At 43.7% G+C, this 20,562-nt stretch overlaps 1 protein-coding gene across 1 annotated transcript in view; it reads left to right on the top strand.

The window, feature by feature from the left end:
- Positions 1 to 20,562, top strand: part of ZNF236 (zinc finger protein 236) — a 151,290-nt gene that overhangs the window by 27,691 nt on the left and 103,037 nt on the right. The window contains exons 4-5 of the mRNA XM_011975878.1: positions 14,849 to 15,027; positions 18,033 to 18,157. Of these exons, the coding sequence (XP_011831268.1) occupies positions 14,849 to 15,027; positions 18,033 to 18,157 (304 nt within the window). The remainder of the gene's footprint in view (positions 1 to 14,848; positions 15,028 to 18,032; positions 18,158 to 20,562) is intronic.

Below are 20,562 nucleotides of genomic sequence, written 5' to 3'. Positions count from 1 at the left end.
CAATATTTCAGTTAGATGGGAGGAGTAAGTTCAAGAGATCTGTTGTACATCATGGGGACTACATTAGTAAGAATACATTGTATGTTTGAAAATTACTGGCTGGACACGGTGGCTCACGTCTGTAATCCCAGCACTTTGGGAGGTGGAGGCGGGCAGATCACTTGAGGTCAGGAGTTCAAGACCAGCCTTGCCAACATGGCGAAACCCTGTCTCTACTAAAAATACAAAAATTAGCCAGGCATGGTGGCAGGCACCTATAATCCCAGCTACTCAGGAGACTGAGGTGGGAGAACCACTTGAACCCAGAAGGTGGAGGTTGCAGTGAGCTGAGATCATGCTACTGCACTCCAGCCTGGGCAACAGAGCAAGACTTTGTCTTTTAAAAAAAAAAAAAAAAAAGAAGAAGAAGAAAAAGAAAATTGCTGTGAGAATAGATTTTAAGTGTTCTCTCCCCAAGAAATATGTATGTGAGATAACGCATGTAAAATAGGTGGATTTAGTCATTCCACAACATATACTTATACCAAAACATCATGTGGTACACCATAAATATGTACAGTTTTACTTATCAATTTAAAAATCAGTTAGTTAAAAAATTATAGGAAAGAAAACATACTATGTGGAGAGAATACATTTGTGGTATTTCAAACTTTTTTTCTATAACATGCTTTTCTTAATAGTTTAAAATAGTTTTTTAAATACAAAAATAGGATTATGTCATTACACAGATTACTTTTGTAACCTACCTTTTTCCATAACATATTGTAAATACATACTCCCTCTTTTGACTCATCATCAAAGTTATCACTGATTATCAAATATTAATATTTTAAATTATTAAAATCTGGAGTATCTTGGGCAGGTGTGGCAGCTCATGCTTGTAATCCCAGCACTTTGGGAGGCCGAGGCACTTGAGCTCAGGAGTTTGAGACTAGCCTGGGCAACATAGACTGTCACTACAAAAAAAAGTCCTCAGCATCTGGATTTAGCATAATAAAATGTAATAATTTTCATCACTGTTTAACATTGACATTGTTTATATTTTTTAATATTATAAGTAATACATCTTTGCATATGAATCTTCTTATGCATCTTTAATTCTTTCCTTAGGATAGATTCCTACTGTTAGATTAATTGAACTAATAAATAAGACTTTTTTCTCCCAAGTTCTTTATAGAATGCCATACGACATTCTAGAAAGTACATGCCAATTTAACACCTTCTCTTGCAGAGTTTAGGAATGCCTGTCTCACTCATCGATAGTGCTATTCACAAATGGCTATATTTATATTTATATTTATATTTTTGGGGGGAGGAGTCGCGTTCTATCCCCCAGGTTGTAGTACAGTGGCGTGATCTCGGCTCACGGCAGCCTCTGCCTCCCAGGTTCAAGCGATTCTCCTGCCTCAGCCTCCTGAGTAGCTGGGATTACAGGCACCCCACCATATCCAGCTAATTTTTGTATTTTTAGTAGAGATGGGGTTTCGCCATGTTGGCCAGGCTTGTTTTGAACTCCTGACCTCAACTGATCTGCCTACCTCAGCCTCCCAGAGTGCTGGGATTACAGGTATGAGCCACTGTGCCCGGCCAGTTTAATTTCTTAAAAGCAGAAAATGTATTAAATGGTGTATTAATATATTTTGAATAAGTCCTACGTGCACACAGTAAGAAATCAAACAGTAGAGAAGGTTATAGAGAGCAAAAAGTTCCATCTCCTTTGGGTTCCTAAGTTCCAGTTTTGCTCCTCAGAAACAACTTTCATTAGCAGTTTCTTTTGTATCCTTCCAGGGACGTTTGATGCCTATACAAATCTCCTCTATACCCTTATTAGTCAACTCATAATATTCTGTGCCTTTTCATCAGTTAACTGTGTATCTTAAGTGTAATTCCACATCTGTTAATCGGAGAGCTGTCGCTTTCTTTTTAACAGGTGCATGGTATTATATTGTTTATATGTGTGTCATGATTAGCAAGTCACTGCTGTTAGGTATGTAGGTCATTTCCAGCCTTTTCCAGACAAAGCTGTGGTGAGCAAATATTTCTGTCCATGTTTGAGTTCTCAGGATGGGTAGTGTGGTATCCCAGAGGACATTTGGTTATCACTGTTGTGGGGCTGGGCGTGGGTGGGGTGCTTCTGTTATCTCATGAGTAGAGGATGCTGCCGAACACCCTGCAGTGCCCAGCACAGCCTCCATTGCTACGAGTGACCTGGCCCAGAACATTAGTAGTGTGAGGTTGAGGAAACCCTGGGTTAATAGAAATGTGAGGTATATTCCTGGAAATGGAGTTGTTAGGTCAAAGGATATGTGTATTCAAAATTTTGATATTGTCAGATTGTTTTCCAAAGAGATTTTATCAGTTTATCCTCCAGCCAATAAATGGTATATAAAATTGCTCATTTCTTCATACCATTTTCTTTCTCTTTAAAAAAATTATTACTTAAAAAAAATAGAAATCAGGTCTCACCATGTTGTCCAGGCTGCTCTTGAACTCCTGGTGTCAAGTAGTGGTTGGATTACAGGCGTGAGCCACTGTGCCCAGCCCATTTTCTTACTTTTTTTTTTTTTTTTGAGACAGAGTTTTGCACTGTTGCCTAGGCTGGAGTGCAGTGGCACAATCTTAACCCACTGCAACCTCTGCCTCCCGGGTTCAAGCGATTCTTCTGCCTTAGCCTCCTGAGTAGCTGGAATTGCAGGCGCCTGCCACCATGCCCAACTAATTTTTGTATTTTTAGTAGAGATGGGGCCTTGCCACGTAGGCCAGGCTGGTCTCGAATTCCTGACCTCAGGTGATCCACCTGCCTTGGCCTCCCAAAGTGCTGAGATTACAGCCGTGAGCCACTGTACCCGGCCGGCCATATCGTTTTCAATACTCTGTTGTAAAAGTTGTCTCCTCCAATCTGGTAATTTAAAGATGGTATGTTTTTGTTTTAATTTATATTTCTTTAATTATGAGTGCAGCTTAGCATCTTTCCATGTTTATTAACCATGAATAATTTTTTTAAATTTTAATTAAGCAATTTTTTTGCAAGGTGGATGTGTGGGGATTATTGGTCTTATTCTTGCAGACTTGTGTAAAGTATTTACATTCCTGGAAAGTTAGGTTTTTCTGCCTTGCGTGACAGAATTCTTTCTTGCTTTCTGGTTTCGTTATTTTTCTCTTCCTGGCAGAAATTTTTAAATTGTGATGGACTCAAATTTTCAATCTGTTCATTTATAGATTCTGGTTCTTGTGGCTTGATTAGAAATGCTTCCCAATTCTAAAATTATTTTCTAAAATATCCCACACGTCTGGAACATCCCACACGGATCTGCCTGGTACAGATCCTTATACATGCAGAGCAGAACTCTCATGGAAGGCATGCGTCCACACTGATCCTGCAGTGTAGCCTATCCCTGCGGTGCCTCCCCGCCTACCCCTAGTTCCCACGTGGACCCCTTCTCTTGCAGGGCCTCCCCACCTCCCCCCCAGTTCCTATGTGGGCTCCTCTCGCGGGGCCTCCCCACCTCCCCCCAGTTCCTATGTGGACTCCTTCTCTTGCAGGGCCTCCCCGCCTCCCCCCAGTTCCTATGTGGACTCCTTCTCTTGCAGGGCCTCCCCACCTCCCCCCAGTTCCTATGTGGGCTCCTTCTCTCGCAGGGCCTCCCCACCTCCCCCCAGTTCCTATGTGGGCTCCTTCTCTCGCAGGGCCTCCCCACCTCCCCCCAGTTCCTATGTGGGCTCCTTCTCTTGCAGGACCTCCCCGCCTCCCCGTAGTTCCTGTGTGGGCTCCTCTCGCGGGGCCTTCCCCCAGTTCCTGGGTGGCCTCTTCTCGCGGGGCCTCCCCACCTCCCCCCAGTTCCTATGTGGGCTCCTTCTCTCGCAGGGCCTCCCCACCTCCCCCCAGTTCCTATGTGGACTCCTTCTCTTGCAGGGCCTCCCCACCTCCCCCCAGTTCCTATGTGGGCTCCTTCTCTTGCAGGACCTCCCCGCCTCCCCGTAGTTCCTGTGTGGGCTCCTCTCGCGGGGCCTTCCCCCAGTTCCTATGTGGGCTCCTTCTCTCCCAGGACCCGGCGCCTGCCAGCACCAGCATCATCACTCACTGTCTCATCCTGGCTGCTCTGAAGGAGCCGTCTGCTCCGCCGGGACCCCCATGGTCTTCCTATCCAACAGCCCTCAGGATGTCCACATATCTCAAGCCAGCCACCCGACCCTGCTTTAGATGGCAGGCATAATTAAATATGGTCTTCCTCCTCTGCCGTGGTTTTGTGAAGTCAGCAGGGTCACCTGCTTCAGTTTGCTGCCATGTAGGACCTCTCCCTTCCCATTCTTATGATTCCAGGCCCTCAGTTAACCGCCCTCCTTCAGGTTACATTATCTGACCAAAAGACACAGTTCAAAGCAGAGGAGAGTGGAGGGCTCGGGGTTTAGTTTTTGAATATGTGGATATTAACCAACTGTTAAAAGTCAAAGTGACATAGGCAGGTACATTTGGAGGAGAGCCCGTCTCCTGCACCCTTGCCCGCCCACTCGCCTCGGCCTTTCCTGGGCTGCCTTCCTGCTTTTCTTGTGTATCTCTGCTTTGTCTCTCTTTGTAATGAGAAGCAAATGTTTGTATATTATTTTCTTTTTCTGGCTTATCATAACATGTAAAATTTAGAATTTTATATAGTTAAATATAGGCTGGTATTTTTATTGTACTAAATATTTAGATTCAGGGGAGAACTGAACATGTTTATAATGTTCAATCTTTATGAGAACACGAAATGTGAAAACATCAGCCATGTTTGATTACTATGGATTCAGTACACTTTTTACATTTCTTAAGTATTTTAAGATCCTAATGATACTGTGTAGGGAGGTGTTTTGGCCATATGTTGTGTGTTACTTGCCTGTAGGAAGGCGATGCATTTGTGTGTGTTAGTTTTCCCTGCCATCCTTCCTGATTCTCTATGCAGCCTCATCTACACATAATAATTGGGTAATAAGTTTTTGATTCTGTGTTGTTCGCAACTAGCATATGCGCAGGTTTTTAAAAAAATCACCCTTGTATCATTTATTTGTTTTCATAGTGTGTAGTGATGGCATATTCACCTAGCTTTTTATTTTGAAAAATTCCAAAGTGAAGATTTGAAATAATAGTACAATGGATATTTGTATAACCTTTTCCTGGACTCACCAATTGATAAATTTGTCAGATCTCACCTCCCCCCTTCTCCCTTTTTTGAACAATTTTCGAGTAAGCTACAGATTTCACATTATTTTACCACTAAGTACTTCAGGATGTAGCCCCTAAAAACACAGTTTTCTTTATTTCACAAAACAGTGATCACAGTTTAACATTGCTGTAATATCCATTTTCAGAGGTCCCTATCTGGAGGGGAAAATAGTGACATTTTACAAGGGAGCAGTTAGTTTTGAACGGATGAGAGACTTCTCTTTTGACCCTGGAAGAAGTGGAAGAGGGCTCAGGTGGAGGCGGGTGCAGGTGGAGGAGGAAGGGGGAGAGGGCTCAGGTGGAGGCGGAATTGGAGCAGCTCCTGGTATGTCTCGCACGTGTTCCCAGCCTTCCTCAGACTGTGCTTTCTTAGTGTCTCATGAAGTTTTTCATAGACTTTCAGGCAGAACCCAAGGGTCTGTGTATTAACCAGTTAGATCTGTATGATCTAGTAAGTATTTGTCTTAATAACTTAATGGTTATTTGAAAGACCAACCCAGGTGTGTTGGGTACTGCACAGCCTCTGTATCCTTGCGTTTCCTATTTGCAATCATTTTCACATTGATTTTGGAGTTTTCTGTTCCACATGATTCTTCACTCCATCTTTGATCTCTAACCACAGCAACCGCGGAAACTTAGCTTCACAAAGACATGATGTTATTGAAACTGAAGTACCTCAATCTAGTTTCTGGGTGTCATTGGACAGCATGGAGCACCGCCGTTTTCCTTGAACGTGTGACCTATTCCTGGGCCTCCTCATAAGTTTGTCATGGTGCACTGCGGTGCCTCAGTTCATGGGCTGGGGCTGAGGCCTTAGACCCCACGTTTCTCTGGGAAATGGAAACATTACTGTCTTCACCAAAAACATGGGGTGGCCTGAGGCATCTAGAGATCTGCATGGGAGGCCTATTTTGGGAAATGGGAGCAGAGCCTGAGTGGGGCACATCTGTGGGCGGCCCCGGGAGCTGAGAGCCCATCTGGTTGTGGAGTCTGGGCTGGGCGTGGGGGGGTGGTCTCCTTTCCACTACTCAGCCGCTGGGAGGAGTGGAGATGGTGGTTTGCCTGGAGGTGAGGGCTTCTGAAGCGTGTGATCTGGAATAGCAAAGGAGTCAGGGCCGTGAGAACGTTGGCGGGAGAGCTGAAATGTTGAGCTGTGTGGTCTAGGCAGAGAGGTGAAACTGGAGGGGTGTGTGTGAATCCTCTGTTAGGATGACACAGGTGGGTAAAGGTGGTTGAAGAGTCCGTGCACACCACATGCTCTGGGTGGCCCAACCCGAGGATGACATGAAGGGTAAAGATTTACCTCTAAGGCTACACCCATCTAATGGGGTCACCAGAACAGTGAGCTTTGCCGTTTTCCATCCTGAAGTTCCTTCAGATGTGCCTTTTAATAATTCACTGTGATTTCCTCCGTAACTGGAAAGAGAAACAACTGTCATCTGTCATTTGCAGATGTTCTAAAGTATTTATACCTTATTTTGAAAACCTTCCCTTCGTCCTGTTTTCTCTTCCACAGACGGGCCAGGTTCTTGTCCATATCACTTCCCATAGTGGTGCTCACATTCTTTGCTGTTTGCTTCAGTCCCTGCTTCTGCTGTTGTGTAGTTTTGTTATGCTGTGGTGTCCTGAGTAGGACCACATCATCTGAACTTTGTGCAGCCTACTCTCATCCGAACCCTCAGTTCTGTTTGTAAAACTCCAGCTCCCTTCGTCTCTCGCTGTTGTGGTTGTAAGAACTTATACATTCCTTAGCTTCTGACTCCTTTTTAAATTTTTTTGAAAAGACTTTGGGAAATATTGTGTTTTCTGAAATTGCTTGACTTTACATTTCTGTTACTACTCACCCCTGCTTCTGGTTTCTCCCTTCAGCACACAGCAGGCTGCTTTGATTAATACGTGATAACAGGAGAAGAAAGCAGGGAAGAGTCATGGACGAGGCTTTGCTGAACTCTGGCATGAAGCTGGTGAGGGAGCTGTGAGGATGCTTCACTTCTTCCTTGGCACTGCGTGTCTGTGCTGCCAGAGGAAGGGTTCTGGAAGTTGGGCTGTCATATTCAGCCACCTGACCTTAGCAACCTCATACTGAGCTCAAGACTTACATGAGCAGAGGGGAAAAAGGCCTCACTGTGCTTGTTCTATAATAACATGTTACAATATGTTGGCTCTCTTTTTTCCTACCGTTGTGTCAGCGCTTAGGTCAGGGTTTGTGACTGTGCCTCACCTGGCAGCCTGGCGTATGTGGTACAGAGCTGGTAGGGCAGCCCTGCCCTCAGGCTTGTCTTGCATTTTCATTTGCTATCTCTGTGAGTTCTTTGCTTCTGTCGCATAGTTTACAGTGGGAATGGGAGGAGGAATGTGCACTGCTTCTCTTTAAAGGTATGATCCGGAAGATGCATTTCAGTCCTGCTTACATCCAGTTGGGTAGAACGTAGTCATCACGCCAGTGATCTAGTGGTTTGGAGCGGCCCCCAAATAGTGCTGAGCTGATTAACTGTGTGCTCAGCCAGTAAGTCTATTATTGCGTAAGAAAAGAAGAATCAGTATTGGAGCACAGTTACAAGTCTTTTCCTATATGTCAAAATAATACATTCCTCGCTGCGTTTGCATTTTGTGTTTGGTTTTTCAGTTAATTGATTTGAATATGGCATATTAATAGTAACTAGAGGGATAATTTCTGACCTTCAGTTGTATTTAAAAATAACCTCTAAGGTCCCAGCCACGATGGAGCAGCTTCCTTCTCCTAGGGGTCCCCCGTATCACTTATTGTCGTTAGAGATAACCAGCCAGCAGGCACAGAACGACTCTGAAAGGCATCAGAGGTGGCGGACAGTTGAAGGGACTAGAATAACGTGGCCATCAGCAACCTGGTTTTTTTTTTTTTTTTTTTTTTTTGAGACAGAGTTTCTCTCTTGTTGCCCAGGCTGGAGTGCAGTGGCACCATCCGGATTACTGCAAGCTCTGCCTCCTGGGTTCAAGCAATTCTCCTGCCTCAGCCTCCAGAGTAGCTGGGACTATAGGCGCCGCCACCACGTCTGACTAGTTTTTGTATTTTTAGTAGACAGGATTTCACCGTGTTAGCCAGGATGGTCTCGATCTCCTGACCTCGTGATCCGCCCGCCTCGGCCTCCCAAAGTCCTGGGATTACAGGTGTGAGCCACCGTGCCTGGCCTGCATTTCTTTTTTTTCCTCCCAGACACCTGGACAGGGTGTTGAAGAAGCCTGCAGCCTTCTGCCAACAAGCAGAGAAGAAAAACACTCCAAGAAAAGCTGGTTTCCCTTAGCCAGTACTGGGAAAAGATTGGTCCAACAGAATAGAAAATCTTTTTATGGTATTTATTCAGTTCCAGTGAAATGCCAACTGAAAAGCTGCTTGGTGGAGCCGAGTGCAGCATTGAACTTCTACCCCATTCTGCCCCCATCCTCTGGGAGCTGGCAGCACTTCGATTTCCCGTTGGGCCCAAGCAGGAGCTAACTTTGCATCCAGGAGGGGGATTCTCCTGGCAGAGGGAGGAGACACCCAGAATTCCCTTCCCAGCGTGTGGGCAGAGTCTGTCTGGAAGCCCGCTTCCCATCCTCCCTTAGCAGAAGCAGGCAGTGTTCTGATTCTCTCTCTAGAGTGTGTCAGTGGGTCCAGTAAGGAGCTGGGCTTCCCTCCCCATCAGTGATGAGATGGAACCATGCAAGACGGACAAGTCTGCTCTGTGCTTTCCTCCCCCCTGGGGTCAGTGGAGCTCTGCGAAGTGGGTCTCCACTGCTGCTGGTCCTTACACTGCATCTGAACAGGGCAGCTGCTGGTGAAAGGAGAGCCCGAGAACTGGTGCCACAGTTTAACACCCAAAGTGTCCAGGACACAGACACGAGCCAGCACAGTCCGGACTGGAACAAGGAAAGAGCGATACCAACATGAAGAGGGCCTGGACATTGGAATTATCTGACAAGTACTTTAAAGCAGCTGTCAAGAAAATGCTTTATGAGTTTTGAAACAAATGAAAAAACGGAAGAAAGAAATAGAAGAAAGAACCAAAGGGAAATTATAGAACTGAAAAATCCCATGATTGAACTAAAGAACTCGGTAGAAGGGCTCCCTGGTGGACCAGAGAGGACAGAAGAGAATCAGAGGAGAACCTGAAGATAGAGCAGCAGGAATGACCTTGGCTGAGCAACAGAGAAGAACTAGAAAAATTAATAGGGCCTCAGGGAACTTGGGGACAATAACAGAAAATTCTACATTTGCATCATGGTCATCACAGAAGGATAGGAGACGGAGTGTGGGGCTCGAAATGTATTAGAAGAAATAATGGCTGAAAATGACCTAGACTTGGTACAAGTCATAACTCACAGATTTAAGAATTCAAAACAGGATAAACCCAAAGAAATACACACCAAGGCATATCATAATCAAACATTTGAAAACTAAACCTAAGAAAAAAATCTTGTGAGAGACTAGAGAGAAATGATCTTTTGTTTACAGAAGAACACCACCAATTCAGATGACAGCGAATTTCTCATCTGCCTCCATGGAAGCTAAAAGAAAATAGCAAAAAATTTTTCAATTGCTGAAAGAAAATAATTATCAATTACAAATTCTTTTTTTTTTTTTTTTAATTAGAGATGGAGACTTGCTATGTTGCCCAGGCTGGTCTCAAACTCATGGGCTCAAGCGATCCTCCCACCTCTGCCTCCAAAGTCCTGGGATTACACGTGTGAGCCACCATGCCTGGCTACAAATTCTATATGTGGTAAAATGTCCTTCAGGAACGAAGGTGAAATAAAGACTTTCTTAGATGAAGGAAAACAAGCTTGCCAGCAGACTTACCCTTAAAGAATCACTAAAAGAAGTTCTCCAAACAGAAAGAAAATGACACTAGAAGGAGGCTTGGAACTTCAGAAAAGAAAGAAGAATGGTGTGGTGGTTAATTTTCTGTGTGAATGTGGAGAGTGTTTTTGGATGAGATTAACATTTAAACCATTGAGTAAGCAGATTGCCCTCCATGATGTGAGTGAGCCTCCTTCAGTCAGACTTGAATAGAATGAAAGACTGACTTCCCCAAGTGAGAGGGATTCTCCCGCAGGTGGCCTTTGGATGTCACTTACATTATCAGCTCTCCTAGGTCTCCATCTGCCATCCCACACTGAAGATTTAGGGCTTGTCAGCCTCCATAATCATGAGAGCCAATTTCTTACAATAAGTACGTTTTTTGTTTGTTTGTTTTTTGAGACAGCGTCTCACTCTGTTGCGGAGGCTGGAGTGCAGTGGCACTGTGTCGGCTCACTGCAGCCTCCGTCTCCTGGATTCAAGCAATTCTCCTGCCTCAACCTCCCGAGTAGCTGGGATTACAGGCATCCACCACCACACCCAGCTAGTTTTTATATTTTTAGTAGAGATGGGGTTTCGCCATGTTGGCCAGGCTGGTCTTGAACTCCTGACCTCAGGTGATCCGCCTGCCTTGGCCTCCCAAAGTGCTGGGATTACAGGCGTGAGCCACCGCGCCTGGCCAACAAATATGTACACACACAAACACGCACCTGCGTTCTCTTTGTTCTGTTTCTCTGGAAAACCCTAATACAAAAAGAATGAGTAAGAATACAAAATTGGGGTGAGTATAATACAATGTTCTTCTCCTTATGAATTCTTAAATCATAGTTAATGGTCAAAGCAGAAATTATCATCTGGTGTGCTCAGTGTACATGGAGGAAATACTTAGGACAGTGATATTTAAAGAGGGGAAAGGGTGCAAGACTCTGAATGGAAAAAAGGTTTTCTGTACTTCTCTCAAGGTGGTAAAATGTCGATGCCAGTAGATTGTGATAAGTTCCGTATGTATAATCCTACCTAGAACCATCTCCAAGAATGCTGTATGAAGCAATGTACTAAAAAATACTACTAATAAATCAAAATGAATTCTAAGAAATTCCAAAAAGTAATCCAGGAAGGGAAGAAGAGAAGCAGAGGAAAAGAAACATGAACGAACAACAAATAATGACAGACTTCAGATACCAATAATTATTTTAAATGTAAGTACGTGAATTAAAAGACATTGCTGGCCAGGCACGGTGGCTCATACCTGTAATCCCAGCATTTTGGGAGGCCGAGGTGGGTGGGTCACCTGAGGTCAGGAGTTCGAGACCAGCCTGGCCAACATGGTGAAACCCCATCTCTACTAAAAATACAAAAATCAGCTGGGCGTTGTGGCAGATGCATGTAACCCCAGTTACTCGGGAGGATGAGGCAGGAGAATTGCTTGAACCCGGGAGGTGGAGGTTGCAGTGAGCTGAGATCACGCCATTGCACTCCAGCCTGGGCAATGAAGTGAAACTCCATGAAACAAAACAAAACAAAACAAACCTCTCATATGATCTAACAATACATTGTCTCCAAGAAACTTACTCCGAACATAAAATGGCCCAGCACAGTTCCTGGCAGGCAGAGAATTCAACTAGTGACAGCTGTTGGAATTACTGCTTTTTAAACTATTCACCACTTAGGACAGTCAGAGAGCCTTCTGAAGAAAGCTGCTCCGTTTGGTAGAAAGTGCAGGTGCATTGAGGTCTGGGGGAGCGACTGTTGCTCCTTCAGTGAGATTGAAGATGAGGTGAGATGAAAGTCGGCGAAGCACCCAGCAGTTTGTTGGGTGCAGACAGTATTGGGGGTACCAGTGCAGGGTCCCCTGAAAACTTGGAAATAGGACTAAAATTGCTTTCTAAGGGTTAAACTCTGAAATGATCAACATTGGATTGTAGTAGTAAAAAGTTAGAGTTAAAATGGGTGCATTTGTTATATGTAAAGTATGCCTCATTAAAATTGGTTTAAAAAATAACCTGTAAACATGTCTTCTTATATGTACTTAGGAACTATAATTAACTTTTTAATTTAAGGTGTTCCATGTTTAAGTTTTTACTTTCAGAACACCGAAATCTAATTTTTAGTTACTGCCCTATTGAGATTTATAGTCTAAAATTCATAGTGGTCACTCCTCTGTCCAAATAAATCTCAAACCCGGAAGAGTAAACCAGAAAAATTACTGTAGTTTTTAAATCACTTAGGAATTTTTCTTAAAGTCACATAATTATTGAAGGTCACATTATTTTTTGAGTAAATCACTTCTTTTAAGGGGTGTTATAGAATGTTTGGAGAAACAACGCGTGCATGCCCACACACACTCACACAAACAGCTTTCTCACGGAAGACATTGTTCACATTTATTGATCATCTCAGTAGCACGTACAAATGAATAGTGATGGATCAGGTTCTATAAGTGTTGAGAGAAGAGCAGCGTTTTGTGGGGTGGGTTTTGGGTTTATTTTGTGTGTTGAGCAGTACCTGAGGTCGGCAGTGGCACACTGCACTAGGAAAAGAAGCATGGCTTCTGAGAAGGCCAGGACAGGGGACAGGATGATGATGCAGTGGGGATCTGAGAAAGGGAAAATCCCACATACGCAGTCTGGTGAACACATGCTGCCATCCTAGGGCTGGGGGTGGACAGGAAAGCAGCCTTGAGGCAGTCAGTACCTAGCATTGCACACTCTGGTCTTTTAGAGATGATCATATCTTCAGCAAGGTGGAGACAGATTGAAATGCCATACATTTCTCTTGATGATTTCCTGTGGCCACTTAGCATCATGAGAATTACCCCAGGACAGCCTCTGCTTCTAGGTGAGAGACGTGATGTTAACTCTGTATGGAGAATACAATGAGCGGAAGGCCTGTTGTCCTAGTGGCCTGTGACTATACATGGGGTGTTGTTCTCCTTGTGGAAGACTTCCTTAAGTGTTGCCAGGGCGGGCAGGGGGAAGGAGGAGCATCCTGGCTCTTTTTGGCTTGCAGGAGAGAAAGCAGAAAGAGTGATGTAGCCGTCTGTAAGCTGTCAGGTCTTGGCTTTGGCCTGGGAGGTGCTGGATCCTGCTTACACCATCTGAGTACATTGTGCATAAACTGGGGTTGTAACTCAGACAGATCCAACAAATGCCTGAGTAATATCCATGTAGATATCCCTGAAACACATGAATCAGATCATCTGGTAAAAGAGTAAGTGAAAAGAGGGTGGATGTGAACCAGGGCAGTAACAGTACAGAGAGGAGCGGGCTGCGAGGGGTTTTGTGATGCGATTTTGAGACAGGAGGCGCAGTGGAGAATCATTGGTAATGAAAGCCGTGCATTTTCTTTTGCCATATGCATTCGGGACTGCAGATTTTTTTTTTTTTTTTTTTTTTTAAAGAGCTGTGTCAAATTATGATAGTTTTTTTTGTGGGGAGTTTCCTAGGACAAATTTTCTTTTATCAACAAGTCACAAAAATCTAGTCGTTTATTATTTCCTTAAATTATTATACAATAATACTACTTTAAAGTTATTTACATGATTTTTGGATTTCTCAAAATATTTCACTTTTCTTTGTCTTTTTCTGCAGTATAACTAGAGGTAGTATCAATTAACAGCCTCATTTTAATGAGGTTTACAAACAGTTATTTACAAGACTAGTATGTGCAGATTAGAAAAAAGTCTGATAGAAAAAATCAATGTATTTTATTTGGAAATAACAGTTTATGCTCATTGACGGGTCATGTTTTCTCATGTTTGGACAGTTTATTTTGAGCATCATTTCAGTAAATACTGTAATTGTGTGATGGAACTCCAAATGAGTGAGCTGAAATTTGTACTAAGTCAGCAATGGCTACTGATGAAGTAATTATTGAGTACTCACTCTAGGCCACGCACAGTCAGCGTCTTACATGTGTCGTTTTATCTAACCTTATAACAGCCCTGTGAGGGCAGGGGTTACTGTTATCCCTGTTTCATAGGCTCAGGGTGGGCAGCACACCCAAACTGGCAGGTTAGCTAGTGATTGGCAGCCTTAAGGAGAATCTAGACCCAGCTGTAGAACATCTAGACCAGCATCATCTAAGTGAAAGATGAGTAATTTTAAATTTTCTAGTAGCTACATTTTTAAAAGAAAAAAAAAACCCAAACAGGTGAAATAAATTTTAATATATTTATTAAAATATGTCCAAAATATGAACTCAAATGTTAAAGATTACTGAGCTATCATTCTTGTATTTTTGCTCAGAGTCTTTGAACTCCCGTGTGTGTGTGTTCTGCAGTTACCCCATGCCTCGGTTCAGAGGGTCCCTCGTTCACAAGCTCAGTAAGCCAGGCCACAGCCTGGGCTCTGCTCTGCCTTTAAACCAAGTGAGACAATGACGCGATCTGTCTATTAAAAACTTGAAAGCTGTCATTTTGTTTCAAGGTCGTCTCTTAAACCATAATCTTAGTTTGAATTCTTTCCTGACCCCGTGTAGTGCTGAGGTCATCCTACTTCTCTAAAGTGCTCACAGAATAGGCGGACCAGTGCCATTACCCAATACCAGTTCAAAACAGAACTCATTTTGCTCAAAAATTGTGTTGCTCTCTCACCCTTTTCCCAATGTTTCCATCTTTTTCTTCCAATAAAGAAATGATTTTTGTATATTCAAATACATTTTTGAGAGGTGTAAGTGATGCTTGTTCCAGAGGAAAGTATTAGATCAAAACCAAGATTAGAAGGACCAAGTAGTTTTCATTTGATTTGTGTGTTTACTGTTGATCATACCAGTTCTTTAAAGAAGGAGTGGTTTTGAAAGGTTTGCTCTGCTCACCGATGGGTTTTCTGTTCCAGAATCTCATCTGTTCTGAGTGTGGGGATGAGTTTACTCTGCAGAGTCAGCTGGCCGTGCACATGGAGGAGCACCGCCAGGAGCTGGCTGGAACCCGGCAGCATGCCTGCAAGGCCTGCAAGAAAGAGTTCGAGACCTCCTCGGAGCTGAAGGAACACATGAAGACTCATTACAAAATTAGGTAATATGAGTTATTACATGGGCTTGGTCAAAAATCCATCTAATATGTTAAAAGCTGGTGTACTTTGCTGTGACCCAGTAGAAATACTTGCAGCAAGAACCCAGCAAAGTGGAACCCCACAGATAATTTGTTGTTAGAATGTCTTTTATAACATGCACGGTGCATCCTACACATTAATGAATAGCGTCAGGCTATGTGAGTAGAGGTGTTTACCTAGTATTATAATGCTGAAAGCTGTAGAACAGGGTACTGGCAATACATGTTTACAGGTAGGTAACAAAATATGTAAACTAGACTCACGAAGGTTTAATTAGTACTCCTTTTAATAAATTAGTTTGTAGTACCCAGCTGTTAAAACTCACATGTGCCTGACACCGTTCTTAGCGTGTGTATAAACAGAACCTCATTTCATCATTACAAACGACCCTGTTAGGCCAGAGTACTTTTATGTTCCCATTTTGCAGATGAGAAAACCAAGATTAGAGGGACCAAGTAGTTTCATGAGATTTTGTGGCTTATAAGTCAGGAGTTTGAAATTTAAACCCTAATAGTCTGATTTTAGCGCTCATAATCTTAACAACTGACTATATTTGAATGCATTTATACATTTATTCTTATTCAAACTTAACATGTTTTAAAAAAATTTATATTTTACCTAATTCCTGATAATATATATTTTTACTGATATTTCTGTTTCTTAATAAAGTGAAATAAAATATTCTTCCTGGCCCTTTTGCTCAAGTTAGCTAATGGTGATAATCAGTTTTCACACTAATTTAGCTTTCTCCAACAAACTCTAAAAGGCAGTATCAGGCCAGGCACAGTAGCTCACGCTTGTAATCCCAGCACTTTGGGAGGCCAGGGCAGGCAGATCACCTGAGGTCAGGAGTTTGAGACCAGCCTGGCCAACGTGGTGAAACCCCATACCTACTAAAAATACAAAAATTAGCCAGGTATGGTGGCACATGCCTGTAGTCCCAGCTACTCGGGAGGCTGAGGCAGGAGAATTGCTTGTACTCAGAAGGTGGAAGTTGCAGTGAGCCGAGATCGTGCCACTGCACTCCAGCCTGGGCGACAGAGTGAGACTCTGTCTCTAAAAATAAAATAAAATAAAGGCAGTATCGATCATCATTTTAACTACTATATTATCAATTTAGCTTGCCATCCTTCTAAGCTGCAATGTTTAGGAAATATCTGTACTTTTTAACAACAAGAAGTCCTGTGGCAGTTGATTAACACAGTTTATAAAATGCCTGAAGACTCTGATGTATGTTTATCCTCTTAGACATTGTGTTTGAGAAATGTGGACTGGACGTCCACAGGATCAGCTGTCTCCTGTCTTTCTTTTTCATTTTGCCTCTTGTTGACTAATGTGGTATGCACCTAATACTTTATGATTTCAGTGATTTTTTTTTTCTTTTTTCCCCAGCCAATTGGATGGTAATTTCAGTGATTTTTTAAATCCCCAAATATAATAATACATGGTCTCTATACATTCCAGATTTTTATTCTGATGAGGCTTTGACACAGGCATTTTTGATGTTTCCTTGGAGGTTTGAAAGATGATTGAAAATGTTTAGGTGCTTGTGGCACTTAGACAGTTCTGGCTTCTAGGTCTTTCCAGACTGAGGGGCAAACCAGACAGACGAAGCCTCGCCCTCACAGAACTGCCCTTTAGTCGGGAGATAGGCAGTGACCAAGTGAGTGGGTTAGTCAGTACCACAGTTTCAGATAGTGGTGCGTGTCAAGAAAGAAGGACAGTGGGATGGCTGTGTGCAGTGTGGCTGAGGGAGACTGGGGAGGCGGCTATACTTCGTGGGCCTTTCTGAGTGGGGCTTTTGGAAGGAGACTGGGGTGAGGAGCAGGGAGCCCTGCAGCCTTAGGGGCCGTGCCTTTCAGGCTGAGGGAGTGCGTTGGTGGAAGCAGTGAGCCTCCCTGGTGTGAGAAGCAGGAAGGTGTCTGGCGTGAGGGTTGGTGGAAGCAGAGCCTCCCTGGTGTGAGAGGCAGGAAGGTGGCTGGTGTGAGAGGCAGGAAGGTGACTGGCGTGAGGGTTGGTGGAAGCAGAGCCTCCCTGGTGTGAGAGGCAGGAAGGTGGCTGGTGTGAGAGGCAGGAAGGTGGCTGGGGTGAGGAGAGCCTGCCTGGCGGGGCTGGGGATGTGCATTTCCTATGAGTGGGACGGGAGCCCTTGGAGGGTTTTGCACAAAGGGAATGGCGTGACCAGACTTTTGGATGGCACTGGGCCTGGTGTGTGGGCAGGAGTCAAAAGCAGGGAGACCTTTTTGGAGGCTGTGGAAGCAGTGCACTGGAGAGCCGAACCCGTTCTGAGGCCGTGATGGTGGCTGGAGGGTGGAGAGTCGTGTCCACGTTTGTGGGTGTTTCAGAGTAAGACCGGCAGCTTTTGGAGATGGACTAGAAAAATCCAGCGGGACTCTTGAGACTTAAACTTGAGCAAGAGGGAGCTTTCATGTCTTGACATGGAAAGGAGCAGGTTGGGAATCAATGAAGAGTTCTGTTTTGGACACCACCCACGAGGCAATGCCAAACGAGAGTTGGCTGTCCAGGGCTGGAGCCAGAGGAGGAGGCAGAGTTGCTGGAGGCAGGAGTTTGGACGTCATTGGTGTGCAGATGGTAATGAGAGCAAGAGACTGGAGGAGATGGTGTGGGTCAGGTGTCAGTGTAGAAATTATACCCGTAGCATCTTTGTTTCTGATCATCACAGGTAAAGTTTTGTCTAGAAGAGACATTTTGCTCCCCCACCCCAATTTCAGTTTTTGACCGGAAAAACCACATTTTTTTTTCATCAAAAATAGAGAAAAATGAGTTTTATGATTTTTAAAACTAACGCATATACACACAGACACATACATATATGTGATTGATTTATTAAAACAGGTTCTGATGACTAGTTAGCCAAATTTTCTGGTAGGATTTTCATTTTGACTTTATGTTACAAGGTACAAGGGAGACGTCTTACTGTGTATTTTGCCCCCCTTTATTACACTAGGGTATCAAGTACAAGGTCTTATAACCGAAACATCGACAGAAGTGGATTCACGTATTCATGTCCTCACTGTGGAAAGACGTTTCAAAAGCCAAGCCAGTTAACGCGACACATTAGGATACACACAGGTATGAAAGCACGAGCTTCTGGGTGACTGACTGTGGCTTGAAGGGAAGAACAGGTGCCTTTGTGCTAGCTCGACTTGGAATCTGATCCCAGCTTTCCCATAGTTTGCTGGGTAATCTTGCTGAAATTAGTTTTTCTTTGTGTTATTTTATTTCTTCACTTGAAAAATGTGGCTCTTTGTATATAGTTGTCCTACATTATAAATAAAAAATGTGCGTAGTGCTCATTGAAAAGGGCTTGATACATGGTAGGCTGTTAATAATTTGGGGTTGATATTACTGTTATTATTATTGGTATGGTATGTATTTATTCCCTCATTTATTTTTACTGTGTGTCAGATATTACACTGTGCTAATTAGAGCTAAATTAACAAGGAAAGACCGGATGTGGTGGCTCACATCCGTAATCCCAGCACTTTGGGAAGCTGAGGTGAGGGGATCTCTTCAGGCCAGGAGTTCAAGACTAGCACAGGCAACATAGTGAGATCCTGTCTTTACAAAAAATAAAAAACTTAGCCAGGCGTGTTAGCACCCACCTGTAGCCCTGAGGCGGGAGGATTGCTTGAGCCTGAGAGTTTGAGGCTGCAGTGAGCTACGATCGTGCCATTGCACTCCAGCCTGGGCGACGCAGCAAGAAGGCCCTGACTCTTAAAAATAATAAAATTAAAACCAAATAAAATAAAAAACAAGAAAGCAGTGGATTTTCATATTCTTTTGTAATTTTGCCTTCACTAAGCTGTGAAACATTGAATAATAAAACTTTCTTTCTCCATGCCTTATCTTGTTCATTAGTTTTGCTTGAATGTTTGAAAGTGAGTACAGCATTCATAGCTGAATGCTCTTTGCCATCTTGTAAAGAGCAGCCCGTTTATAATATTGTATTAGTACCACACATGATCTCCAGGGAAGGAAAAAGGAAAATTGTACAAATATTTTTAGTATTTGAGATTTGCAATTAAAATGATCCGTGCTCTGTCATTTTGTTTTCTTCTGTATTTCTTGATTTGGTTTTCTTTTATAGTGACAAAGTAAAAAATCTCACAGCTATTTTGCTTGGCTGCTATTGTTTGTCAATCAGTTCTAATTATGTTACATTGCTTTTTTTTTTTCAGAGTTTTAGTGAATATTTCTGTGTATTGTAGAGTCATTCAGATGATTTCAGCGTTTGTTTATGTGTCAGCATAAAGTTGATATTTTTAGAGCATCAGTTTTTATTTTCTAGAGTAAGAGAGAAAGAAAACAGTGCTTTTGTAAATGTGCTCATACATTTTGTCTGTAGAGTATTCAGCTTTAGTGTGTAGTCTTTGAAGTTTTAATCAATGAAAAAATAGTTTAAAAATGTTATAAACTTTACCCAAAGTAGAGATAAAGTAAAAAGTAAAGCAAATCCTTCTCGTGTTCACTTCTCAGATGTCATTTACCTTTAACAGTTTGACATCTACCCCATTAGATATTTTCTACACATACATAAATATCCATAAATCATGAGCATACTCTCACTCCTAGAGAGACACATGCGTGTAGAATCACATACTTTGTGTCATTCTGGGATTCTGTGATGCGTACTCTTCTGCACTGAACTTGAAGCATATGTCACTGTTGCTCCAGTTGACTTGTGAGCCGCCTGGAGAGAGCAGCAGGTCCCAGCTCCAGGAGTCACATAGGCCAGTGTGGTTTAAACTGGAGGCTCGCGGGCCCGGGGTGGAGGTAGCAGGGAGTGGCCGCTTGCCGTTCAGGCAGTTCTGTGTTCTGGGCTTGGTCTTCCAATGGCTGTGCCTCGCAGTGTATGTGATGATGTGGGCGGGGGGGTGACCAGAATCCTACTGGACCATGCCTGGACTGTGTGTGACCCAGCAGAACTCCTGTCCAAAGGAGGCTGAGTACATTGCAGCATCGTCATCTAGAACAGGAAGGGTGTCTCCTCACAGGCAGTGCTGTGACCGGACCACACTCTCGCTGTGCCTCCTGCCCACCTGCCCTCCTCTCCTGTCCCCATGCAGGCAGTGCCATGACCAGGGCACACTCTCACTGTGCCTCCTGCCTGCCTGTCCTCCTCTCCTGTCCCCATGCAGGCAGTGCTGTGACTGGGCCGCACTCTCACTGGGCCTCCTGCCTGCCTGTCCTCTTGTCCTGTCGCCGTACGGGCAGTGCCATGACCGGGCCACACTCTCACCGTGCCTCCTGACTGCCTGTCCTCCTCTTTCACACCCTTGCCCCTCTGAGTTAAAGCAGGGTTGTTTCCCATTTGTGTACTGTCCCCAAGCTTGTTACATCTCATTCACTTATTTAACCCTAAAGCTGTTCAGAGAAGCAGAGATCTGATGTTACTATGAACTCAGCTGCTTTCGGTTTCTTAGGGAGTGAAAATTTAGTAAGACTAGAAATTTAAGTAGCCTTGCAGTTAGGCT

This window comes from Mandrillus leucophaeus, unplaced genomic scaffold (genome assembly GCF_000951045.1).
Source record: "Mandrillus leucophaeus isolate KB7577 unplaced genomic scaffold, Mleu.le_1.0 Scaffold16, whole genome shotgun sequence".
Lineage (NCBI taxonomy): Eukaryota > Metazoa > Chordata > Mammalia > Primates > Cercopithecidae > Mandrillus > Mandrillus leucophaeus.
This window is presented reverse-complemented; position numbering and strand designations above follow the sequence as displayed.